Consider the following 22,654-nt stretch of genomic DNA (forward strand, 5'->3'; position numbering starts at 1 on the left):
GTTGTCCCTTGGTAAACTGCTGAAGCATATTATTTCTGGCAACTCTATTTAACAGTAGCATGCAGTACCTTCTGTATGTCTGGTGGTGTTTTATTTGGCCTAAAAATTAGTATATTTGTGTCTAATATAGAAATCAAGGTTTTATTTTTAAAGGCTTCTTATAACTATTTTAAGTATTCCCTTCTTTCATTCTCACGTATGCTACCAAGACAAGGAAGATTTGTCTTGCAACATTCATTTAAATCATTAAAAATTAAACTAGTACTTCCACTTAGAGATTACGTAAAAACAAAAGGGGATCATAGAGTTAAAAACTAAGCTTTAAATTAATCACAGAAAACATTTATTGTGTGGAGATCTTTGTCCATTTACTGGTGCATTTCAAGAATTATTTTCGTGCATCCTGGAGATATTAGAAGCAATTTCCTACAGTAATATTTTTATTTAATCTTTCAGTTTACCTCTACTCTAAACTATAATTACTACCAAAGAACTTTAGAACTGAGGAGTACAGTGTGATCCATGCTTTTTGGTAAATGTAGAAGTTTCATTCTCTTACAGTTTTAGAATCTTCTTCTGCAGTGCTAATTCTTAATAGTTCTGAATCTACATTTCAGCATGTAGTCTCCAGATAACGTCTTCAAATGGCTTCCCTTTTTAAAATGTTTATTGCAACTTTGCAGTACATTTAGCTTAGATTTAGGAGTGCAAAGGGCTAAAGGGGTCTTGTTTTATCAAGGAAATAGCTGTATTAAGCTGTTTTTGGTTTATGGATTATAAAAGAAAATTCTGGCATGGTGTTTTTAGTCTTACTAATATTCAACTTTATTTGGGCAGTAGATACTGGTAGAGGCAGTTCAATATAATTGAATGTTGAGGTATGGGTTTGCTTTTTTTTGTTTTGTTTTCAGGAGAAAGATTTGCCCATTTTGCTCACATCCTACTTCAGATATGTGTCACAGAGCCAAAGTTTTCTTAACTAATTAGCTATTTAGTTGGAATTCACAGCATAGTGGAAAATGTTTGCAGATAATTCTGTGCAATAGTAGAAACTTCAGTTGCTTCCTCGTATTTCTTCAGGGCAGTGATCACAACCAGATTCAACGTATGCACAAAGCAGCGGATACCATGGTAGCGGCCGTCGCTGATTGCTTTTACCATGTTGGATCCATTGTCAGTCACAAAGACCTACTTCCAGCTAGGTGCCTTGAACTCAAATAGCTTTTCACACAGACTTCAGGATGTGAGCTAAGGTATGGCCTTTTTTCATGAGCTGGGCCTACATATGGGTTGACAGTAACCTGCAACTTTTATAGAGAAGAGACTACTGGCTATAGTTTAATGTCAGACAATGACTAGTTAGAATCATTGATAGGCAGGTAGTGTGTGTTCTTCATATATTCAAAGTATTCTCACCATTTAGAGATTTTCTTTTTTTTTTGGTGTGTTTTTGTCAAAGAGACTATTCAAGTAAAAATTTCTCATTAGAACCTGGTGCAAAGGTCTAATATATATATCTGCTTTATGATTCAACCATTGTCTTCAATATGAAATATATATCATTTCTTTCACACATTTGGTGTAAATAATTTTTTTAAACTTCTGAGGATTCTTGCACAATTATTTTTCTTTTACTTTTTCTTAATTATGGTAAAAAAATAAAATTTTATCATCCTAACCTTGTGCACTATTTTAATAATCTCCTACTAATCTTCTTTTTAAAAGTAGAGTTAGGAAATTGGCATGAATAGAGCTTGAGATTTAGAATCAGTAGCTCCAAAGGTAATTTGCACACTGGGGTGGTAAATACAATAAAGACCTAAATTGGATTAATGCAGTTCATGCTCCATGCTAGAGATTCTTGTTTCTTCAAGGAGAAAATAACCTTTCTGGAAAAAGAGCTTCACTTTCATATCTTCCTTCTCTGCAAGATATGTTTCTTTAAGTGAAATCTTTATTGAGAGTACAGTGGATTAACTCATTGATTATAGACTTAGGAAATGATGTTTTATTATGACTATAATCATAACTGCTTTCTGAAACAACTTACTGTTGTTTTCTTATTCAGTGGCCCTGTTACTTAATAATTTTTTCAAGACCTGGTAATAGAGAATCATTTACAACTGGGGAGGAAGAGTCCTTGTAAATTCAAAGTGGGTACTGTCAAGCAGCTTATGCACTTCTCTTCATTCTCAGTGTTCGACACTGATTGTTAATAGCTATTGACAAATGCAGAAGTTGGTAATCTGAGTTAGTCTGCCAGAATCATATCTTTATTAAGAAGTGACTCACTGTTAAACTACAGTCTCACCTTAATTTCATAGCTATAAAAGACACAGTATAGTAGTTGACTGTAGCAGTAAAATCCTCTGATATTTCAGTCTTCAGACATACACTATACTCTCTTTGTATGTACAAAAACATGTATTCAGATACATGTACACAGACGACAGTTGATGACTGAAATGGTGTACAGTGTAACATCTGCCAAGTCATTTCCTGAGTGGTAAAGGAAAGTGGCTATGTGTTCTCTGACTTCTTATAGCTCAGGGAAGATAAGAAGAGACCACAGGAGAAAAGGCAGTCATTCAGTGACATATTCTACCCTTCAGTTAAGTCAAGTGACATTAAGTTTTTACCTTCTAGTTAAACATCTCTGTAGAAACTAGTTTTTGTTTACACGTTATAGGAACTAAATTCAGAACACATGCATGATACTATTTTCATTTATTCTTCCTACCCACTTGAGTGGCTTCTTAGTTTACTGTTTATCTACCTTAAGGATTGAATTGCTTCTGAGCAGATTTTTGTTTTTGTGACAAGGAAAGGTTCATTTGTATGTAGATGACATAGTATTATTTGTTAAGGATTCTTCTTCTTTTTCTTCTTCTTTTTTTTTTTTTTGAGATGGGGTTTCACTCTTGGTTGCCCAGGCTGGAATGCAATAGCACGATCTCTCGGCTCACTGCAACCTCCGCCTCCCGGGTTCAAGTGATTCTCCTGCCTCAGCCTCCCGAGTAGCTGGGATTACAGGCATGCACCACCATGCCCAGCTAATTTTGCGTTTTTGGTAGAGATGGGGTTTCTCCATGTTGTTCAGGGTGGTCTTGAACTCCCAGCCTCAGGTGATCCGCCCGCCTCGGCCTCCCAAAGTGTTGGGATTACAGGCGTGAGCCCCCATGCCCAGCCTATTTGTTAAGGATTCTTCTACTGTCTGTTATCCTTTTTATAGTTTTCTAAGGCTCCATGACCACTTTGTGAGATCGTATTTTGATATAATGACCAAGTCCCTTTTTAGGTAGGTATACAACTAAAAAAATAAGTGATGTATAGTTTAGATCATACCTTAGCATAAATATTTTTAACACTTTTATTTATATATGATTTTAGTTTGTTTCAAATGATCTATTTAAGGAATTATAAAGATGTAGATTTTTAAAGTTCTAAGCAGTAGTGTAAAGATGTTTATTATGTGAATAACGTGCTGAGAGTTGGAATAGAGAAAAGGAAATAATGTTTAGTTGTGTTCAGTGACTCTTGTATTAAACTACTAGTACATTTATCTAGAAAATTTAAATAAAAATTTAATGTCCTATATTCTTAAACTTTGCTGTAACACATCCTATTGTGATAACAATTTGAAATGAAATTGGGTACATTTTGGATCCTGACAGGAAATGACAGAATAATATCTTTAAAATGAACATGCCCTAAAACTTAGTATTTCATTAAAAGATCCAGTGTATAGAAACACATTGTATTAAGACACCCAGTAATGAACCTACATTTTACTCTAAAATATGTTTTTTTTTCCTTAGAAATTTAATTCTGAGTGAAATACAAATAGTATTAAAATTTAAAAACTGCTTGTGGTCCTTTAATTCTCAAATATTTTAGGTATATAAGTGATTTCTCTCTCTCAATATTTATAATTAGATGTGTTTTTAAAAGTGTGTCTCTAAGGACATCAGGTATCTGGGTCTTATACAGGATGACATTTGTATAATGTCTGTCTCTTGTCTGATTTTATGTTAGAAGGGAAAACCTACCCATAACTTTATTAACCAATGGCTTCAAAAGCAAGTTAGTACAGATCATGTGTGTGACAAATGCACACTCTCATTTCTATATTTTGCCACTATTATTGATTTATGAAGGTGTTTTAGGCGTAAAATCTTAATTTTCCTTGCATTTCTTTCCATATTAAAAAAAATTCAGATCTAAAAGGGAAAATGTTAAAACAGGAGTAAAACCAGATGCATCTGATCAAGAACCAGAAGGACTTACTCTTTTGGTACCAGACATCCAAAAGACTGCTGAGATAGTTTATGCAGCCACCACCAGTTTGCGGCAAGCAAATCAAGGTACAAAACTTTTCCTATTATGCCACTTTTCATTTGATTTAAAGATGTTTCATTCACTTACTGAAAACTGCCTTTCTCTTTTTGCTTTATGTTAATGATTTTAAAGCAAGTTCATTTACCTAAAAATTTTGTTCTCTGTTAGGTTTTGTTCTTTATCTGATTTCAATCATGTATAGTCTAATTTTAAAATATTTCTGCTATATATGATTGCTAAGTTTAGTAGGCTGAGAACATACATCATAAATATTTCTTCCCACTGAAATTCATGAAATTGAAAAATGCCTTTGTATTAGATAGAAAATAGTACATTAAGACTGTGTATGAGAATTTAGCTTAAATTGATATTTTTGGTCAACATAGTGACTCACACCTTTAATCCCAGCACTTTGGGAGGACTAAGTGGGTAGATAACCTGAGCTCAGGCGTTCGGGATTAGCTTGGGCAACATGGTGAAACCCTGTGTCTACGAAATACATGAAAAATTAGCTGGGCATAGTGGCATGTGCCTGTAGTCCCGGCTACCTGGATGGCTGAAGTGGGAGAATTACCTTAGCCTAGGAAGTTGAGGTTGCAGTTAGCTGTGATTGCACCACTGTACTCCAGGCCTGGGAGAGAGAGAGAGAGAGAGAGAGAGAGAGAGAGAGAGAAAGAGATTTTCCTATGTTAGCTGAAGAAAGTGATCTGAATTATCTATTGTTTCACTTCTGCTTTTCATAAAGATGATTATGTTGTTTGCTTTATTATGTTTATGAAATAGAAATTTGTTATTTTCAGAGTGGTTGTAATAAGATAATTGGGAAGAAGTTGACAATTTTTTGGAATTCAAAATTTGAACTCTAGAGGTGAATTGTTTTTAGTTTTATTTTTTTAAATGTATACTTATGTTATTTATCTTGAAATATTAAATAACAGAAAAAAAACTAGGTGAATACTCCAAGAAGGCGGCTATGAAACCCAAACCTTTGTCAGTATTAAAGTCACTTGAAGAAAAATATGTGGCTGTTATGAAGAAATTACAGTTTGGTAAGATGAAGTTTTTGATTTGCTTAAGATCTCACTTTCTATTTTTTAACAGTGCTATTGAAATGTGTTTTAGCAAATTAAAGATTTTAAAAATTGCTTGTAACATGAATTTTACTTCATACATGTCAACATTTTTTATCATCTTTGCCTCTTGAATTTATGTCTATATTTTTAGTTATAAACTGTGACTTCAATAGGACTGTAAGAGCCTAGAAAAAATGAAATCAAAGCCAAGTGTCTACAAAACAGGCAGAAAATGTTTTTCCTTATTTACTTCTTCATTTCTGTACATCCTGGCCTGAAGGAAGCCAAGACCCGGAATTTTGAACTAAGTCTGTTACTCTTGCCATTTTAGATTGCCTTGCAATTCACTTCTAGAAAATGTAGTTACACGTAGTTCAGTTCTAGCTTTTCCCATTCCAAAACTCTTGACAAGTAAGAACTGGCAAAAAGATCGTATCAGTACCCTTTATATGGTACTGATTTATGAGAAAACACTTACATACCAAATTTTGATGACCATTATTAACTATTACTGTCTATGCTGCTTTTTCATCCTTGAGAAACAACCCAAAAATCTTGGACTGTATTTTTTTAAATGCTAAAGTAGGATTCAGAAAAGAGATTTTTGTCCTATTGTCTTTGAAACCTCATTATAAATCATTTAGCTTTTGCTCTGCTTACCTTTCAGGTTTGCCATAAAGAGCACAAGAGATAATATATATGAAAGTGATTTATACTTTTCTTAGAGTTTTGGTCAGTGTCTAATGATTTTACAGCCTTTTTCCTGACTCAGCTTGGCAATCTAATCTGTTAACTTCACTCTAAGTAATAATATTAACTTGGTTTTTAAATAATAAATATTTTATTGAATTTTTTTATTGAAAATTCCTTTGTGTATTAAAGTACTAAAACCAAATACTTTATTTAGTTTATATGTATTTAACAATTACCAAGGTTTTTTATGGCTTGTTTGTTGTTTTATCAAATAGTTCTGTATTATATATTGTCACATAAATTACCACTATAACTTATTTGCTTTAAAAAACTGACATGGCTGGGCATGGTGGCTCACGCCTCTACTCCTGCCCTTCAGGAGGCCAAGGTGGGCGGATCACGAGGTCGGGAGTTTGCGATCAGCATGGCCAACGTGGTGAAACCCCATCTCTATTAAAAATACAAAAATTAGCTGGGTGTGGTGGCAGGTGCCTGTAATCCCAGCTACTCAGGAAGCTGAGGCAGGAGAATCATTTGAATCCGGGAGGTGGAGGTTGCAGTGAGCCGAGACATTCCAGTCTGGGCGACAGAGCAAGACTCTGTCTCCAAAAAAAAAAAAAAAAAAAAAAAAAAAAATCTGACCTTTATTATCTCACTCCTTACATGGGTCAGGAATTCAGAAAAAGCCATAGTGCCTGTTATGACCTTGTCTTAGAAAGTGTACACTATCACTCATTAAGTGCAGCCAACACTCAAGGGGAGGGGAAGAGGGTCAGAAAAGAATTTGCAGACATGTGTTTGTGTATGTGTGTTTCTGTTGTACATAAATATTTTATTGGGCTTTAGATTTCATTCCACTTCCTAGGTCATCAAAAATATGTCAGCTAATGGCTTTTAAAAATATGTGGCATTGTTCTTGTACTTGAAAGTGTTTAGTTACATTTCATGTCTACAAATTCTTTAACTAGTTCTTTCAATCTGGAAAGTTTCATTTCATGACCATGAATGTGTTTATGGATCCTTACGTGTGAGAGATTCTGGTTTAAAGTTACTACCTGTCAGAAATTTAGAATCATATGTCCAGAGCCCTTCATTAATGTTAGCTAGCTAGAAGAGTTCTCTCATACTACATAAAATCATAAACTCTCCAAGTATGTGACTTTAAACATAATCAAGTTTGCTCCCCATTGGCTTTCAAAATATGTCTGAAAACATACAAGTTTTCAGTTGATGCTTTTTTAAGAAACTGCATTTTCAACCATATGTATCAAATATGTGGTAGTATCATTCTTTTACAACTTGATACTTACTAACTGCCTAATATTCCATAATATCATTGGCTGCCATTTGTTTAACCAGTAAGTGGAACTTTAGGTTGTTTCCAGTTTTTAAATATCATATGCAACATCTCAATGGCTATCATTACCTGTAAATATTTGTGCATATCCAAGATTCTATAGGACGAATTAACAGAAGAGAAATTATTGATTAAAACAGGCTGTGCATGTTTTATCAAGTAGCCATTGTCTTTGATTGAATCATTTAAAAAAAATCTTTGAGTTAATAGACCCTGTCCTCTACATGATGTAAAAATTTTCCACTGGGCATAGTAATGGGCCCATTTCTTGCATCTGGTAGATTGTTTTTTATAAAACTTAAAATGTATCCCTGTAGCATGTGAAAGACAACAGTCCATCCATCTGGCAGTGCTAATCCATCTGGCAGTGCTAATATATAGGTGTTATGTAAACATTTACACTTCTACTATTCTTCCATGGTTGGAAGTTCTCTCCAGTTGGGTGAGAGAAGGACTAGTAATTATTTGTGATTTTTGTCATTATGGAACTGGACAGTTTTTTCCAGTTCTGGGTTTTATTTTTTCTTCTCCTTTTAGATACATTTGAAATGGTTTCTGAAGATGAAGATGGGAAATTGGGATTTAAAGTCAATTACCACTACATGTCTCAGGTGAAAAATGCTAATGATGCGAACAGTGCTGCCCGAGCTCGCCGCCTTGCCCAGGAAGCTGTGACACTTTCAACCTCACTGCCTCTGTCTTCATCCTCTAGTGTGTTTGTACGCTGTGATGAGGAGCGACTTGACATCATGAAGGTAAAAAATGATAACGAAGCATTCTCCCTTATCTCCTTGGCTCATACTCAAATATTTATACAAAATTAGAAATATTATACAAATAAATTATACAAAACACTAGAAATTTTGGTGACCATTTTAGACTGCAGTGAAAGGAGCCCCCCCACCCCACTCCTTTTGTTTTGGTGACAGGGTCTCACTGTTGCCCACGCTGTATGTAGTACAGTGATGTGATCACAGCTCACTGCAGCCTCCATAAAGAGCCCTTTTCTAATGTTAGTTCAGAGTGTGTGGATCACACTGCTGTTGAAAATAAAAATTTAGACAATATCAAAAGAGCCATCATCCTTGAGCAAAGATCGTATGAAGCTGGTCACAGTATCAAAGGATTTAATGCTGATCAGTTAAAAAATGTTACAGGATTTCCGTTTTGTTGTCCAAGATACTTCTCTCCTGTTTTATAGTGTCACTCTTCAAAACTTAATCATTTTCTTTCTTTTCTAGGAAATTTGTGTTTTTTAAAATTCCTAAGATCTGTGAATTACGGGTAATACAATAATATATAATCGCTACTTTTATGTTTAACACATGATAATCTGGCCTTAAATTCCAAGAGTCTGCTGCATCAAGAAAATGTTTAACATTTAACCTGAAAAAGAAAATTTTCTTTTTCTTTATATTTATGATTTAATTCATGGGTTAGGCATTCTGTCTTCCATAGATACACAGCTAAAACTATTGGCCCATTGACTTGTAGAAAGTTTTATTTGTTTGCTTGCTCCTTTTGATTTTTTGGATAGGCTCATGCCTGTAATCCCAGCACTTGGGGAGGCCGAGGTAGGCAGATCTCTTGAGGTCAGGAGTTCCAGACCAGCCTGGCTAACATGGTGAAACCCTGTCTCTACTAAAAATACAAAAATCAGCTGGGTGTGGTGGCAGGCACCTGTAATCCCAGTAGTTGGCAGGCTGAGTCTGGGGAATCACTTGAACCTGGGAGGCGGAGGTTGCAGTGAGCTGAGATCTCGCCACTGCACTCCAGCCTGGGTGGCAGAGTGAGACTCCATCTCAAAAAAAAAAAAAAAGAAAAGAAAAAGGGTATGCTGGCTCATGCCTGTAATCCTGGCATTTTGGGAGGCCAAGGTGGGCAGATCAGTTGAGGTCAGGAGTTTGAGAACAGCCTGGCTGATATGGTGAAACCTTATCTCTACTGAAAATACAAAAATTAGCTGGGCATGGTAGTGTGTGCCTGTAATCCCAGCTACTCAGAAGGCTGAGGCAGGAGAATTGCTTGAACCCGGGAGGTGGAGGTTGTAATGAGCCGAGATCACACTGTTGGACCTCAGCCTGGGCCACAGAGTGAGACTGTCTCAACAAAAAAAAGAAAACTGTTCTTATTTCGGCCGGGCACAGTGGCTCAAGCCTGTAATCCCAGCGCTTAGGGAGGCTGAGGCAAGCGGATCACTTGAGGCTAGGAGTTTGAGACTAGCCTGGACAACAGGGGGAAACCTATCTCTACTAAAAATACAAAAATTAACCGGGCATGTTGGCAGGTGCCTGTGATCCCAGCTATTCAGGAGACTGAGGCAGGAGAATTGCTTGAACTCAGGAGGCGGAGGTTGCAGTGAGCTGAGATCATGCCACTGCCCTCCAGCCTAGGTGACAGCGTGGGACTCCATCTCCAAAAACGAAGGTTGTTCTTATGTTGGATTGCATTTTTCTAAATATCAATGTTTAGGAATATTAACATAGGCTTTTGTATGTTTATATATATCCAGGTTTTAATAACTGGTCCGGCAGACACCCCTTACGCAAATGGCTGCTTTGAGTTTGATGTGTATTTTCCTCAAGATTATCCCAGTTCACCGCCTCTTGTGAATCTAGAGACAACTGGTGGTCATAGCGTGCGATTCAATCCAAACCTTTATAATGACGGCAAGGTAATTTAATTGCAGTCTTTTGTTTCAAATGCCAATGATTGTATACAAAGGTTCTTTGTAATTTGAAGAAAAATTTTGTTTCAGTTATCTGCTTTCTAAGAGGGCATGGGTTTCTTTGTACTTCTCTTCCCTACATCCAGATTAGCTTAAGGAATAGAAGAGAAGAAAGTGAAAAGAGCAGAAACAGTTAAGTGTTAAGAAGCACTTACAGTCTTAAGAAGTTACTCAGGGACTTAACGTAAAGTTCTATGATACACACTATTATGAACTTATTTTAAGGTGTACTTTATATTCAAGTGTTTTTACATTTTCTTGTATTAAAAGTAGGAAGATGCATTCCCATTTACAAAAAAGCTGACCAAAAGATATAATAAAAATCATCTCATATTACCATAAACCTTTTAAAATTAGATTTAGAAGAGTAATCTCTTTTTTCAGAGGTATTTTGGATACTTTGATAAAATTTCAGTGGTAAATTCTGTGCTGAGTGTTCAGTGTTTTAAAATCTAGAAGAGAAGAATTTCAAAAGGTACAGCCTGCCTCAGATATGTGGTTGCAAATTATCATTAGCTCAAATCATAAAACTAGAATTAGTTTTTTGGGTTTGTTACAAAAGATTTGACCAGAGGCAGAACTTTCTTTGGAAGAACAAACAACAGGTTTTCTATAAGTGAGTAGGGAAGAAGAAATAGCAACGTTGACTTTACTTGAGACACTGTAACTTGAATAGAGTGTAAGTGTAAAATATTAAGATGTATTTAAGAAAATAATTCTCAAGGCTTCATTGCATAGAGGGTCAGGGCTTGGGAGTCTTAAATTAATAGTCTTTTACCATCATACTTACCTATGTGTTCCATGGTACACACAATTGTGGACTTATTTTTCAAGTTTACACACTGTTAGCATTTACCTTAGGTCCTATATCTACAGTTAGGTATGAGGATACATATCTGCCATTGTTAGTCCCAAGAATGCTCTAAAGCAGGGCTGTCCAGTGTTTTGGCTTCCCTGGGCCACTTTGGAAGAAGAATAATTGTCTTGGGCCACACGAAAATTCTCTAACACAAACAATATAGCTAATGATCTTTAAAAAAAAAAAAAATAGCCAAAAAATCTCATAATATTTTTTAAAACTTAACAATTTTGTTTTGGGCTGCATTCAAAGCCGTCCTGGGCTGCATGTGGCCTGCGGGTTGCACAAGCTTGCACTAAAGGTCAAATGGTATATGTATGACAGCACTTTGAATAATACACAAGACTTTACAGATACAACTCTTTTTAAATTATTAATCAACTACCTGTTGAATGAATTAATGTATTTTGCGTTCTTGCTTTCACAGAGCATTGAAAGAGTAATGAGACAGACCTTTCTGCATTTACAAGAACCACCTATGCTGGGCTTGGTAGCTCACGCCTGTAATCCCAGCATTTTGGGAGGCTGAGGCGGGTGGATCACCTGAGGTCGGGAGTTTGAGACCAGCCTGACCAACATGGAGAAACCCTGTCTCTACTAAAAATAGAAAATTAGCTGGGCGTGGTGGCACATGCCTGTAATCTCAGCTACTCAGGAGGCTGAGGGAGGAGAAGTGCTTGAACCCGGGAGGCGGAGGTTGCACTGAGCCCAGATTGCACCATTGTACTCCAGCCTGGGCTACAGGAGCAAAACTCTGTCTAAAAAAAAAAAAAAAAGAACCACCTATCCACCTGTTATCCAAATCTGTTGGCCATTATATGAAATTGTTAAAAATTTACAAAATCTGATGAGTATATTTTATGTTGATAGAGTATATGCCAGAAGAACACGTGATATGGCCCAGTTTTATTTTTATTACAAGAGTAGTTACAGGTCAGATTAAGTGTCCCCAGTTCTCTCCCTGCTAAGTGAGTAAGTATCTAACGTTATCTTTAAGTATATTTTGAGGAACCCTGGGAAGCCTGAATACTCTTTTAGGGCGTCTGTTTATGTGAGGCTAGATTTGATCCATATACTTCAATCAAAGGAGTATATTGCAGCTAGTTGAATGTAGAGGCAGATAATTAAATCAAGGTCTCTTAAGCTGTTTTGCATTTTCAGAATTGAGAAAGAAATATACAAAAATATGGAATAGTACCACTTTTCTTTACTAAAAATAGTTATTTTACTAAAAATAGAACTAGCATATGATCTATCAGTCCCACTATTGAAAATACATCCAAGGGAAATAAAATCATAATCTTGAAGAGATATTTGCACTGCTGTTTATTGCAGCACTGTACAGAATAGCCAAGATACAGAATCAACTTAGTGGCCATCAACAGGTGAATGGATAAATAAAACATGGTTATTTATACACAGTGGAATACTATTCAACCATGAAAAGGACGAGATCCTTCCTTTCATAGCAACTTAGTCCCTGGTGGGACATTATGTTAAGTGAAATACATCAAGCATTGAAGGATAAATACTGCATGTTCTCACTCATGTAGAAGCTAAAAAAATTTATCTCAATCAATGTGGAGAGTAGAATAGTGGTACTAAAGGCTGGGAGGGAAAGGTACAGAGAAGGGAATAGGGAGAGGTTGGTTAATGGATACAGAATTACAGCTAGATAGGAGGAATAGGTTCTGCTGTTGTATAGCACAGTAGGGTGACTATAGTAAATAAAAATTTTGTTTTGTCAAACAGCTAGAAGAGAGGATGTTGAATGTTACCAACACTGAGAGGTTTGAGGTGATGGATACAATAATTACCCTATTTTGATCATTACACATTGTATACACATATTGAAATATCACACTGTACCCCATAAATAGGTACAACTATGTGCTAATTAAAAATATTTTCCTTTTAAAATAATTTAGTTTTCATTAAAATGTTATTTGTGTTGACATATAATAGGTGCTGGTCCGTTTTGCATTATGAAAAAGTTATAATGCCACACAACTTTGAATCACATCTGAAGATGCCAATTTGTTTTAACAGACCAACCCTTAGGGTTTTGTCTGGAGACATATAAAACTGAGATATTTTGACATGATAGCATTGTGTTTTTACTTCTCATTAGGACAGTTTGTTTTTAAGCACTCTTTCTTTCTCTCTTTTTTTTTTTTTTTAAATGAAACAAGTTTATTTTCTCCAATAACTTCTGTAAATTACAAAGACAAAATACTAAACTACAGCATATAACTTTTCAATATTTAACCAGAATACTCGTAATGAATACGCATCTGGAAACAAGATAAAAAGCTACACCTCGTCAGGCATCCTACAAAAATATCTCAAGTTTTATATACTCTGCAGCATTTCTGTTAAGCACTCTTTTTTCAGTTCTGTTGACGCTTTTTTCCTTTGTCAGGTTTGTTTAAGCATCTTAAACACGTGGCATGGAAGACCAGAAGAGAAGTGGAATCCTCAGACCTCAAGCTTTTTGCAAGTAAACAAAATTTCTCTGATATTTTCACTTAAGAAATAAAGAACTGTGTAGTATTTTTAAAAATTTTTAGTGACCAAGAATATAGTAAACTCAAAAAAAAGATAGATTACTAGGAAATACATATTAAATAGCTTATAGGTGAGAAATTAGCATAGTGGAGTCTCATCTTATGTGTAATCTAAAAATCTCAAGTTGGGGCATAAAACAAAAATAGAGTTTAGCCAAAACTCCCTTCAAAAAAAATACCAGGCCAGGCGCAGTGCCCACTGTTTTCTGTGTTTCTTGATTTCTGTTCCTGAACAGATTATGAGAGACTCTTATGGTTGTGCAAATGCTAACATGAAACTAAAAAAGGAGAGGGGGTCAGATGTGTTGGCACAGCACTTTGGGAGGCTGAGATGGGTGGATCATTTGAGGTCAGGAGTTCGAGACCAGCTTGACCAACATGGTGAGACCCCCATCTCTACTAAAAATACAAAGTACAATTAGCCAGACGAGGTGTTGTGTGCTTATAATCCCAGCAAGTAGGAGACCGAGGCAGGAGAATCGCTGGAACCCGGGAGGAGGAGGTTGCATTGAGCCGAGATCACGGCACTCCACTCTAGCCTGGGTGACAGAGGGAGACTCTATCTAAAAAATAAAAGCAATCAATAAAAAGGAGAGAGACAGTAAATTTGGCCTGTCAATAAAAGTCTTTACTCTGAAAATATCAACAAATTGACTCAAATCAGTGAGCCTACATTATGGATTGAAAATACATACTGATTATTATTACATCAATGTAAATATATGTATATATATAATATATAAGTATACTATATGTTTTTATGTTAATTACCAATTGATTTTCGACTCAGATTCTAAGAAAACACTTTAGCCTGGTAAAAGTAAAATAAATACTATTTTTTGGTTTGATCCAAATAGCTTTTTAAGTGAAGTTCCGTTGATCAGACAATTCATGCGGGCTGCTTTTTTGCATGCCTCTAATATACTTATAGAAATTATTTTTAGTGCAGAGTTGATTTTGTTCTGTAGTTTAAAGTTTATTTAATTCTCTCATTCATCCTGTAACACAAGTAGATCTGATGCCCATTTTACAGATGATGAAAATACAGGTTCTAAATGTACAGATAACTATACTGTGATCCCTATGACTTCAAATATTTTACACTGTTTCTCAAGCCTAAAGTTTTATTTTATAATACTGAAAATCAGATTTTTTTTTAAAAAGGAAATCCTTCATCCCAAGGGTTTACTGTTTCTCTGCTTATTTCCTGCCTCAAGTAAAATATAGTGTGCATTAAAATGACTGTCCAGTTCAGACAATCCAGGGGTCCAGAAATTTCTTAAAATGTGTATTATCGCTATTAAATAGCCAAGTTCACTATTGAAAAATAAAGTGGCATTTATGCTCTTCCAAAAAGGTAATGTCTGCTGGGCCACCCAGTGGTAAGATAACCCATGTCATAAAGTATTTTTTGAATTTAATTGCAGGAAGTATTGGTCTCTGATAATGAATCTTTTGTTGTTCCTGTTATCAAATATAAACTTTATATTTTTCTCTCTTAGCAGACAATAAATTATAGCCACATTTATTTCTCAGATGTAATTTCTTGTTCCTTTTTTCTGGTACACAAAACCCTCATTCTTTTTTGTTTAACTTTTGTTTTAGGTTCAGGGGTTCCACTGCAGGTTTGTTACATAGGTAAACTCACGTCACAAGGGTTTGCTATACAGATTATTTTGTCACCCAGGTACTAAGCTTAGTACACAGTAGTTTTGTTTTGTTTTGCCTTTTTTCTTTTTCTTTTTCTTTTCTTTTTTTTTTTTTTTTTTTGAGACAGGGTCCCACTCTGTGGCCCAGGCTGGGCACCATCTTGGCTCACTACAACCTCTGCGTCTCAGGTTCAAGCTATCCTTCCACCTTAGCCTCCTGAGTAGCTGAGATCACAGACACGCACCACCATACCTGGCTAATTTTTGTAGTTTTAGTAGTGACAGGGTTTCACCATGCTGACCAGGCTGGCCTCGAGCCCCTGATCTCAAGTGATCTGTCTGCCTTAGCCTCCCAAAGTGTTAGGATTACAGGCGTTAGCCAACACGCCCAGCCGGTAGTTATTTTTTTCTGATCTTTTCCCTCCTCCCACCTTTCACTGTCAAATAGGCCCCAGCATCTGCATAACTTTTTATGCTTCCTTTAGTGGGCTTTACTTTGCTGTTTTAAACAAAATAGGCTGTGAATCTAAAGTAATTTTTAGATTACTCTAACTGAGATCTATAAAACCATACTGTGTATCAAAGGAGATGAGGTTAAATAAATAAATGAGTCCTTTTTTATAAATTTGTAATGGATATTTAATTTCTTTCTGTGCTTTTGTACAAAAATGCAATTATACCCTACTTATATTAACAGAAGAGGACAATTATTTAAGAGGGAAGAGGACAGTAACTAACAACTATGCCTTGGAAAGTTATCTCAGAAGTGTCAGTAAATGTGAGATCTCTGGCTGGGCGAGGTGACTCATGCCTGTAATTTCAGCACTTTGGGAGGCAGGCAGATCACTTGAGGCCTGGAGTTCAAGAACAGACTGGCCAATATGGAGAAACCCATCTCTACTAAAAATACAAAAATTAGTGGGATGGGGTCACAGGTACCTGTAACCCCAGCTACTCAGGAGGCTGAGGCAGGAGAATCACTTGAACCCGGGAGGCAGAGGTTGCAGTGAGCTGAGATCGCACCACTGCACTCCAACCTGAGCAACAAAGCAAGACACTGTCTCAAAAAATAAATAAATAAATAAATAAAAATTAAAAATATGAGATCTTTGTCTCAGAAATAATATGAATTAAAATTTTTCCCATAGTTGACCTTGGCATCAGTGTGGTCACTTCAGGTCACATTTAACCCTTTCTGTTTTGGGTCAAATATGTTACTTTTGAGTACTCATTTTTAAAGTTCTCTTTAACTTTGACTTATAAGATGCATATCTATGGGACTGTTTAATCATTGTGCCTAACCAAAGTGTAATTGCTGTTCTTTTTCATTTATGAATTGGGTAGATAATATCTGATGTTTTCCTGCCTTCAAAGATGTTACTTTATTGACTTCTGTAGATCTGTTAACTGAAAATACTGTATTAGCTAGAAATCACCTCTCTTATATATGTTACATTGGAGAAACAAGCCTTCTGGTAAATAAGTGGTGGGTTGGAAGTGGTCTTAGAACCATAAGACCATCTCGTCAATCAGAATTTCTGGCTGGGTGCGATGGCTCACGCCTGTAATCCCCGCACTTTGGGAGGCCAAGGTGGGCGGATCACCTGAGGTCAGAAGTTTGAGATCAGCCTGGCCAACATGGCAAAACCCCATCTCTACTAAAAATTTTAAAAAAATTAGCCGGGCTTGGTGACGATGCACGCCTGTAGTCCCAGCTACTTGAGAGGCTGAGGAAAGAGAATTGCTTGAACCCAGGAGACAGAGGATGCAATGAACCAAGATTGTACCATTGCACTGCAGCCTGGGCAACAGAGCAAGACTCCATCTCAAAGAAATAAAATAAAATGAGAATTTCTAATAAGGTTTTTGTGATACTGTAGCAGTTAATTTTCCTTGGAATAAAAATTTAAAATGATCTCAGGCAGTTTTTTTCTAAGTGAGTATTGTTAAAGAGCGCATGGCTAGGCCGGACACGGTGGCTGGCGCCTGTAATCCCAGCACTTTGGGAGGCCGAGGCAAGCAGATCCCCTGAAGTCAGGAGTTCAAAACCAGCCTGGCCAACATGATGAAACCCCGTCTCTACTAAAAATACAAAAATTAGTCGGGCGTGGTGGCAGGCATCTGTAATCCCAGCTACTCGGGAGGCTGAGACAGGAGAATCGCTTGATCTCGGAGGCGGAGGTTGTAGGGAGCCAAGGTCATGCCATTACACTCCAGCCTGGTGAAACTCAGTCTTATTTAAAAAAAAAAAAAGTGAATGACTGGCTTTATGCTCCTTAAGAATAGTTGGAGCAGAATGTTGGTATGAGTTGTTTACAAACAAAATTTTTTCATAGGTTTTTCATATCTATTATTATTCAAGAATTCAAGAGTAAAAACAGATGTATAAGTGTTACTTATGGCTGTATCGTGCCTAATTTTATTTTGCTTTTATAATGAAATATTTCAGGTTATAATCATAAACATTGATTTTATTGTGATAGAAATTTGTGGAAACACATATTAAAGAAGAGTCTTTGTGGATAGAGCAGGATATCAGTTAACCCATAGTAAAAATGTCCCATCATAGCTGTTCTTTTCCTTTATTCCTTAGGTGTTGGTGTCTGTCCAGTCCCTTATATTAGTAGCTGAGCCTTATTTTAATGAACCGGGATACGAACGATCTAGAGGCACTCCCAGTGGCACACAGAGTTCTCGAGAATATGATGGAAACATTCGACAAGCAACAGTTAAGTGGGCAATGCTAGAACAAATCAGAAACCCTTCACCATGTTTTAAAGAGGTATGTTCAATAAAATTAGTGAAATACTTTGTTAAAGACATTTTACAATATAGCCTGGGCACGGTGGCTCATGCCTGTAGTCTCAGCACTTTGGGAGGTCGAGGCAGGTGGGTCACTTGAGGTGAGGAGTTTGAGACCAGCCTGGCCAATATGGCGAAAACCCATTTCTACTTAAAGAAAAAGAAAAATTAGCCAGGCTTGGTGGCAGGTGCCTGTAATCTCAGTTACTTGGGGGGTGAGGTTGAACCTGGGAGGCGGAAGTTGCAGTGAGCTGAGATTGCACCACTGCACTACAGCCTGGGAGACAGTAGAGCAAGACTCCATCTCAAAAAAAAAAAAAAAAAAAAAAAAAAGACATTTTATAATATAGTTTGTTAGGTATTATATTTGCTTTTATATGTATCTAGTATATGAATATGTAGGTTTTAGGGTTAATCCCAAAGATCATTAATAAGTCTGGACAATATAGAAAGACCCCATCTCTGCAAAAAGTTAAAAAATTTAGCTGGGCATGGTGGCACCTGTAGTCTTAGATACTTAGTAGGCTAAGGCAGGAGGTTTGCCTGAGCCCACGAGTTTGAGGCTGCAGTAAGCTGTATTCACATCACTGCACTCCAGCCTAGGTGACAGAGTCTCAGGAAAAAAAAAAATGGTAGTAGATAGTACAGATGAAGTATAAAACCATCTGTATTCTAAACGACATCTGACTAAATTTTTGAGAACTTTTTTCCTTTCCTTTCCTTTCCTTTTCCTCTCCTCTTCCTCTCCTCTCCCTCTCCTCTGCTTTCCTTTCCTCCTGTCCCGTCCTGTTTCGTTCTCATCGCCCAGGTGCAATGGCATGATCTTGGCTCACTGCAACCTCCACCTCCCAAGTTCAAGCGATTCTCCTGCCTCAGCCTCCCGAGTAGCTGGGATTACAGGCAGGTGCCACCATGCCTGGCTAATATTTTTGTAGTTTTAGTAGAGACAGGGTTTCACCATGTTGGCCAGGCTGATCTCCAACTCCTGACCTCAGGTGATCCACCTGCCTTGGCCTCCCAAAGTGCTGGGATTACAAGCGTGAGCCACTGCTCCCGGCCTGTTCTTTATTTTTATTAGTTACCATTCTACTAGCAAACTCTCCAAATATGTTTCTGAAGTATTTCTCATAAAACTGTTTTTTATTGAAGATGGTTTCTAAATTTGTCTTGCAAATAGAAATTTTGCCCTTGTACTAATGTGTATATATAAGGAGAATGCCATTTCTTTTTTTTTCTTTTTTTTTTTGAGACAAGGCTTTGCTCTGTTGCCCATGCTGGAATACAGTGGCGGAATCTTGGCTCACTGCACCCTCCACCTCCCCAGTTCAAGTGATTCTCGTGCCTCAGCCTCCCAAATAGCTGGGACTGTATGCACACACCACCACAACTGGCTAATCTTTTTGTATTTTTTAGTAGGGACCAGGTTTCACCATGTTGGCCAGGCTAGTCTCGAATGCCTGACCTCAGGTGATCCGCCCGCCTTGGCCTTCCAGAGTGTTGGAATTACAGGCGTGAGCAACTGTGCCTGGCCACATTTCCTTTTCTTTAGGAAAAAATTGGATGATATGAGTTTCCAAAACCTGTATTAATACACCGAAGTGGTTTTTTTCACTTCATCCTGAAATGTTGCTCTGTGTGTGTGTGTGTGTGTGTGTAACTCTTTGCCTATGATTAGTTGTCTCTCCAGTGTGCCTAAATACAATTATACTTTTCACCTGCCATATCAAATTACTTTAGCATCACAACTTGCTGTAGTTGTGTCCAGAAACATTTTTCTTTCTTAAAATTGTTTCACTTGATCATTAATTTCTTAAATTGTGCTGGAAAGTTAACATTTTAGAGAAAAAAATGGTATATTTACCTGCCATAAAATTGATCTTTAATATAACTATCCAGATATTCTGCATGAATACTATGAAGCCTTCTTCTTCATCAGATGGCACTGATGAATATTTCTTTTTCTTTGGCTTTTGCTGTTACTGAGTAAATTTATATTCCAGTGTCCTTTGAATGACAAAGTTGGATACGTTACTTTTGCAAAGATTGCACCACTACACTCAAGCCTGAGCAGCAGAGTGAGACTCTGTCTCAAAAAAAAAAAAAAAAGTAATTCGTTTTATGCGTATCATTTTTTTCAGGAAGGATAAACACAGGGAACTCAGAGAAGGGGATGACGTTTACAGAAAGCAAATATGTATCATTTGAGACAATCATTTTCTCAGTCTTTAGAACCTAGCTTGCTTTAAAGGCGCCACTCGTCGGCCATGTATGCTTTCCCAGTTTTCCTAATCAAATGCCACTCACTACTCTTAGAATGCCCTGGGCTTTTTGTTTTTGTTTATTGTTGTTCTTTGAAATATATTTTTCCAGTACATTCACCTCCCATCTGATTTTGTTATCATTGTTCTTCATTTAAAGCTGTGTCATACTTCTGTATCCCAGAGGCTTCAAACCCAGTAACTATTAAATGTGGTGGGATTGTATTGGTGTTTGACATTCATTCCCAGAGCTTTCTAGTGATTTTCCCTTTGTAGGTTTGATTGTCTGTTCTTTAGGGCAGACATGCTCCCTGGGCAATGCTCAACCAGAATACAGAGTAATGTTTCCAAATTGATAATTGTTTTCTAGTTTAAATTTGTCAGAAATAGACTCTTACTACTATATGTTGGTAGAAATTTTACTCAGTTTTTCAAAGATAGAATTTAAAAATCGCAAATGTAAACCACAGTAATAATATGGAAATTTAACTTCCTAAAATAAAATCCTATCTATAAATTAAACAGAAGATACAATTAAGCAAGTAAGAATAGTGCCATTTCTGGGGGATCCATTTCTGGGGATTTCTGTGTGAATGCCTTTGGCATTTAGAATATACTTATCTAGGTATTCTTTGAGTTATCTTTTAAAATCTTTTCTCCTGGTTACTAATTAATTTGCATTTGCCTTCTGAATATATTGTATCGTATGTGTCTTGTGGTCTCTGAACAGGATTAATTTTCCAAGTGTCTGACCGGGATTGTACACTCTTTTCTGCTATAAATCTCTCCCTCCCCTCCCCTCAAGTCTTGCTCCGTCGCCCAGGCTGGAGTGCAGTGATGGGATCTCGGCTCACTGCGACCTCTGCCTCCTGGGTTCAAGCGAGTCTCCTGCCTCAGCCTCCCAAGTAGCTGGCAATACAGGTGCCCACCACCATGCCTGGCTAATTTTTGTATGTTTAGTTTCACCATATTGGCCAGGCTGGTCTCGAACTCCTGACCTTGTGATCTGCCTGCCTCGACCTCCCAGAATGCTGGGATTACAGGCATGAGCCACCACACCAGGCCATAAATTTCATATATATATATATTTCAACACATGTCATCTCAAATCATGAGCTTCATTTTTCCCTGCTAATATTGTAGAGTTGATTAAATTGAGTTTTATGGACAGAAAAACATTGCAATGTCTGTATATTTATTTCTTTAAATGTATTTGTAATAATATTCTAAATACTAATTTAAATGTATTTATAGTATACATATATTTATTTAAATGTATTTATAATACATTTTATTTCGTTGTAATGTCATTTACTGTGTCTTTTAAATTTGACTGTAAACACTGCTTGTTCTCCTGCTTACTTTTTCTCAAGGTAATACACAAACATTTTTACTTGAAAAGAGTTGAGATAATGGCCCAGTGTGAGGAGTGGATTGCGGATATCCAGCAGTACAGCAGTGATAAGCGGGTAGGCAGGACTATGTCTCACCATGCAGCAGCTCTCAAGGTGAGTAAGCCTTTCTAACATGAGCCTTGTTGCTTTAAGAGTTGTGTAATTATTGACAGAACCATGCCTACCAGAAGATAAGCGGAGGGAGGGAATTAAAGAAACATAATATTTATTTTCAGTTCAGAGGAATAAATTGTTACTCAGAAGTCTATAGAAAAGATGCATTTTTTTTTTTTGCTAGTAGATTGACAGTTCCTAAAATAAAAAGTGGGTCCAAGGACTGAGTCAGCAGAGTTTTGTAAAGTTCCTTGAAGATAAGGATGACAAGATGTGCTCCATGAATGCCTTTTCCTTTTTCATTTTTTCTTTGGAGACTGTATTTCACTGTTATCCCGGCCTAGAGTGCAGTGGTGGCATCATGACTGACTCTCTGTAACCTTGAACTCCTGGGCTCAAGCAGTCCTCCCACCTCAGCTTCCCATGTAGCTGGGACTACAGGCAGCTGCCACAGTGCCCAGCTAAATTTTTTTATTTTCAGTTTTGTAGAGGGGCTCTCACCCTGTTTCCTAGGTTAGGCTCAAGTGATCCTCCCACCTCCCACCCAAATCACTGGGATTATAGGCATGAGCAACCGTGCCAGACTTGAGGGACTTCTTTTATTCCCTTAGTCTTCCCCTAGGCCTCCTGCCTTCCATATTTTTATTACTTGGAGGGATGAGGGAGATGTGAGTTGCAGATTCTCCCTCAGCTGATGGTAGCAGTGGCTGTGTTAAGGGAGACAAGCAATTGTTTTCAGTTTGGACGTTCACAGAGTGGAAATGTGAAATGTGATGGTTTGGAAGATTTTGTGTCTACCCATGGAGATCTTTCTTTGTAACA

General features: G+C 37.0%; 1 protein-coding gene across 9 annotated transcripts in view; it reads left to right on the forward strand.

Moving 5' to 3' along the window:
• BIRC6 (baculoviral IAP repeat containing 6) overlaps positions 1-22,654 on the forward strand; it is a 255,476-nt gene that overhangs the window by 226,129 nt on the left and 6,693 nt on the right. For 8 of the 9 annotated variants that reach the window (XM_038006769.2, XM_038006768.2, XM_038006767.2 and 5 more), the window contains 7 exons: positions 4,219-4,364; positions 5,277-5,387; positions 7,999-8,216; positions 9,974-10,135; positions 13,471-13,548; positions 17,858-18,046; positions 21,698-21,832. In XM_038006769.2, the coding sequence (XP_037862697.1) occupies positions 4,219-4,364; positions 5,277-5,387; positions 7,999-8,216; positions 9,974-10,135; positions 13,471-13,548; positions 17,858-18,046; positions 21,698-21,832 (1,039 nt within the window). Of the gene's footprint in view, positions 1-1,080; positions 1,254-4,218; positions 4,365-5,276; positions 5,388-7,998; positions 8,217-9,973; positions 10,136-13,470; positions 13,549-17,857; positions 18,047-21,697; positions 21,833-22,654 lie in introns of those variants that run through there. The other variant, XR_005243294.2, reaches the window with a different exon arrangement.

This window comes from Chlorocebus sabaeus, chromosome 14 (genome assembly GCF_047675955.1).
Source record: "Chlorocebus sabaeus isolate Y175 chromosome 14, mChlSab1.0.hap1, whole genome shotgun sequence".
Lineage (NCBI taxonomy): Eukaryota > Metazoa > Chordata > Mammalia > Primates > Cercopithecidae > Chlorocebus > Chlorocebus sabaeus.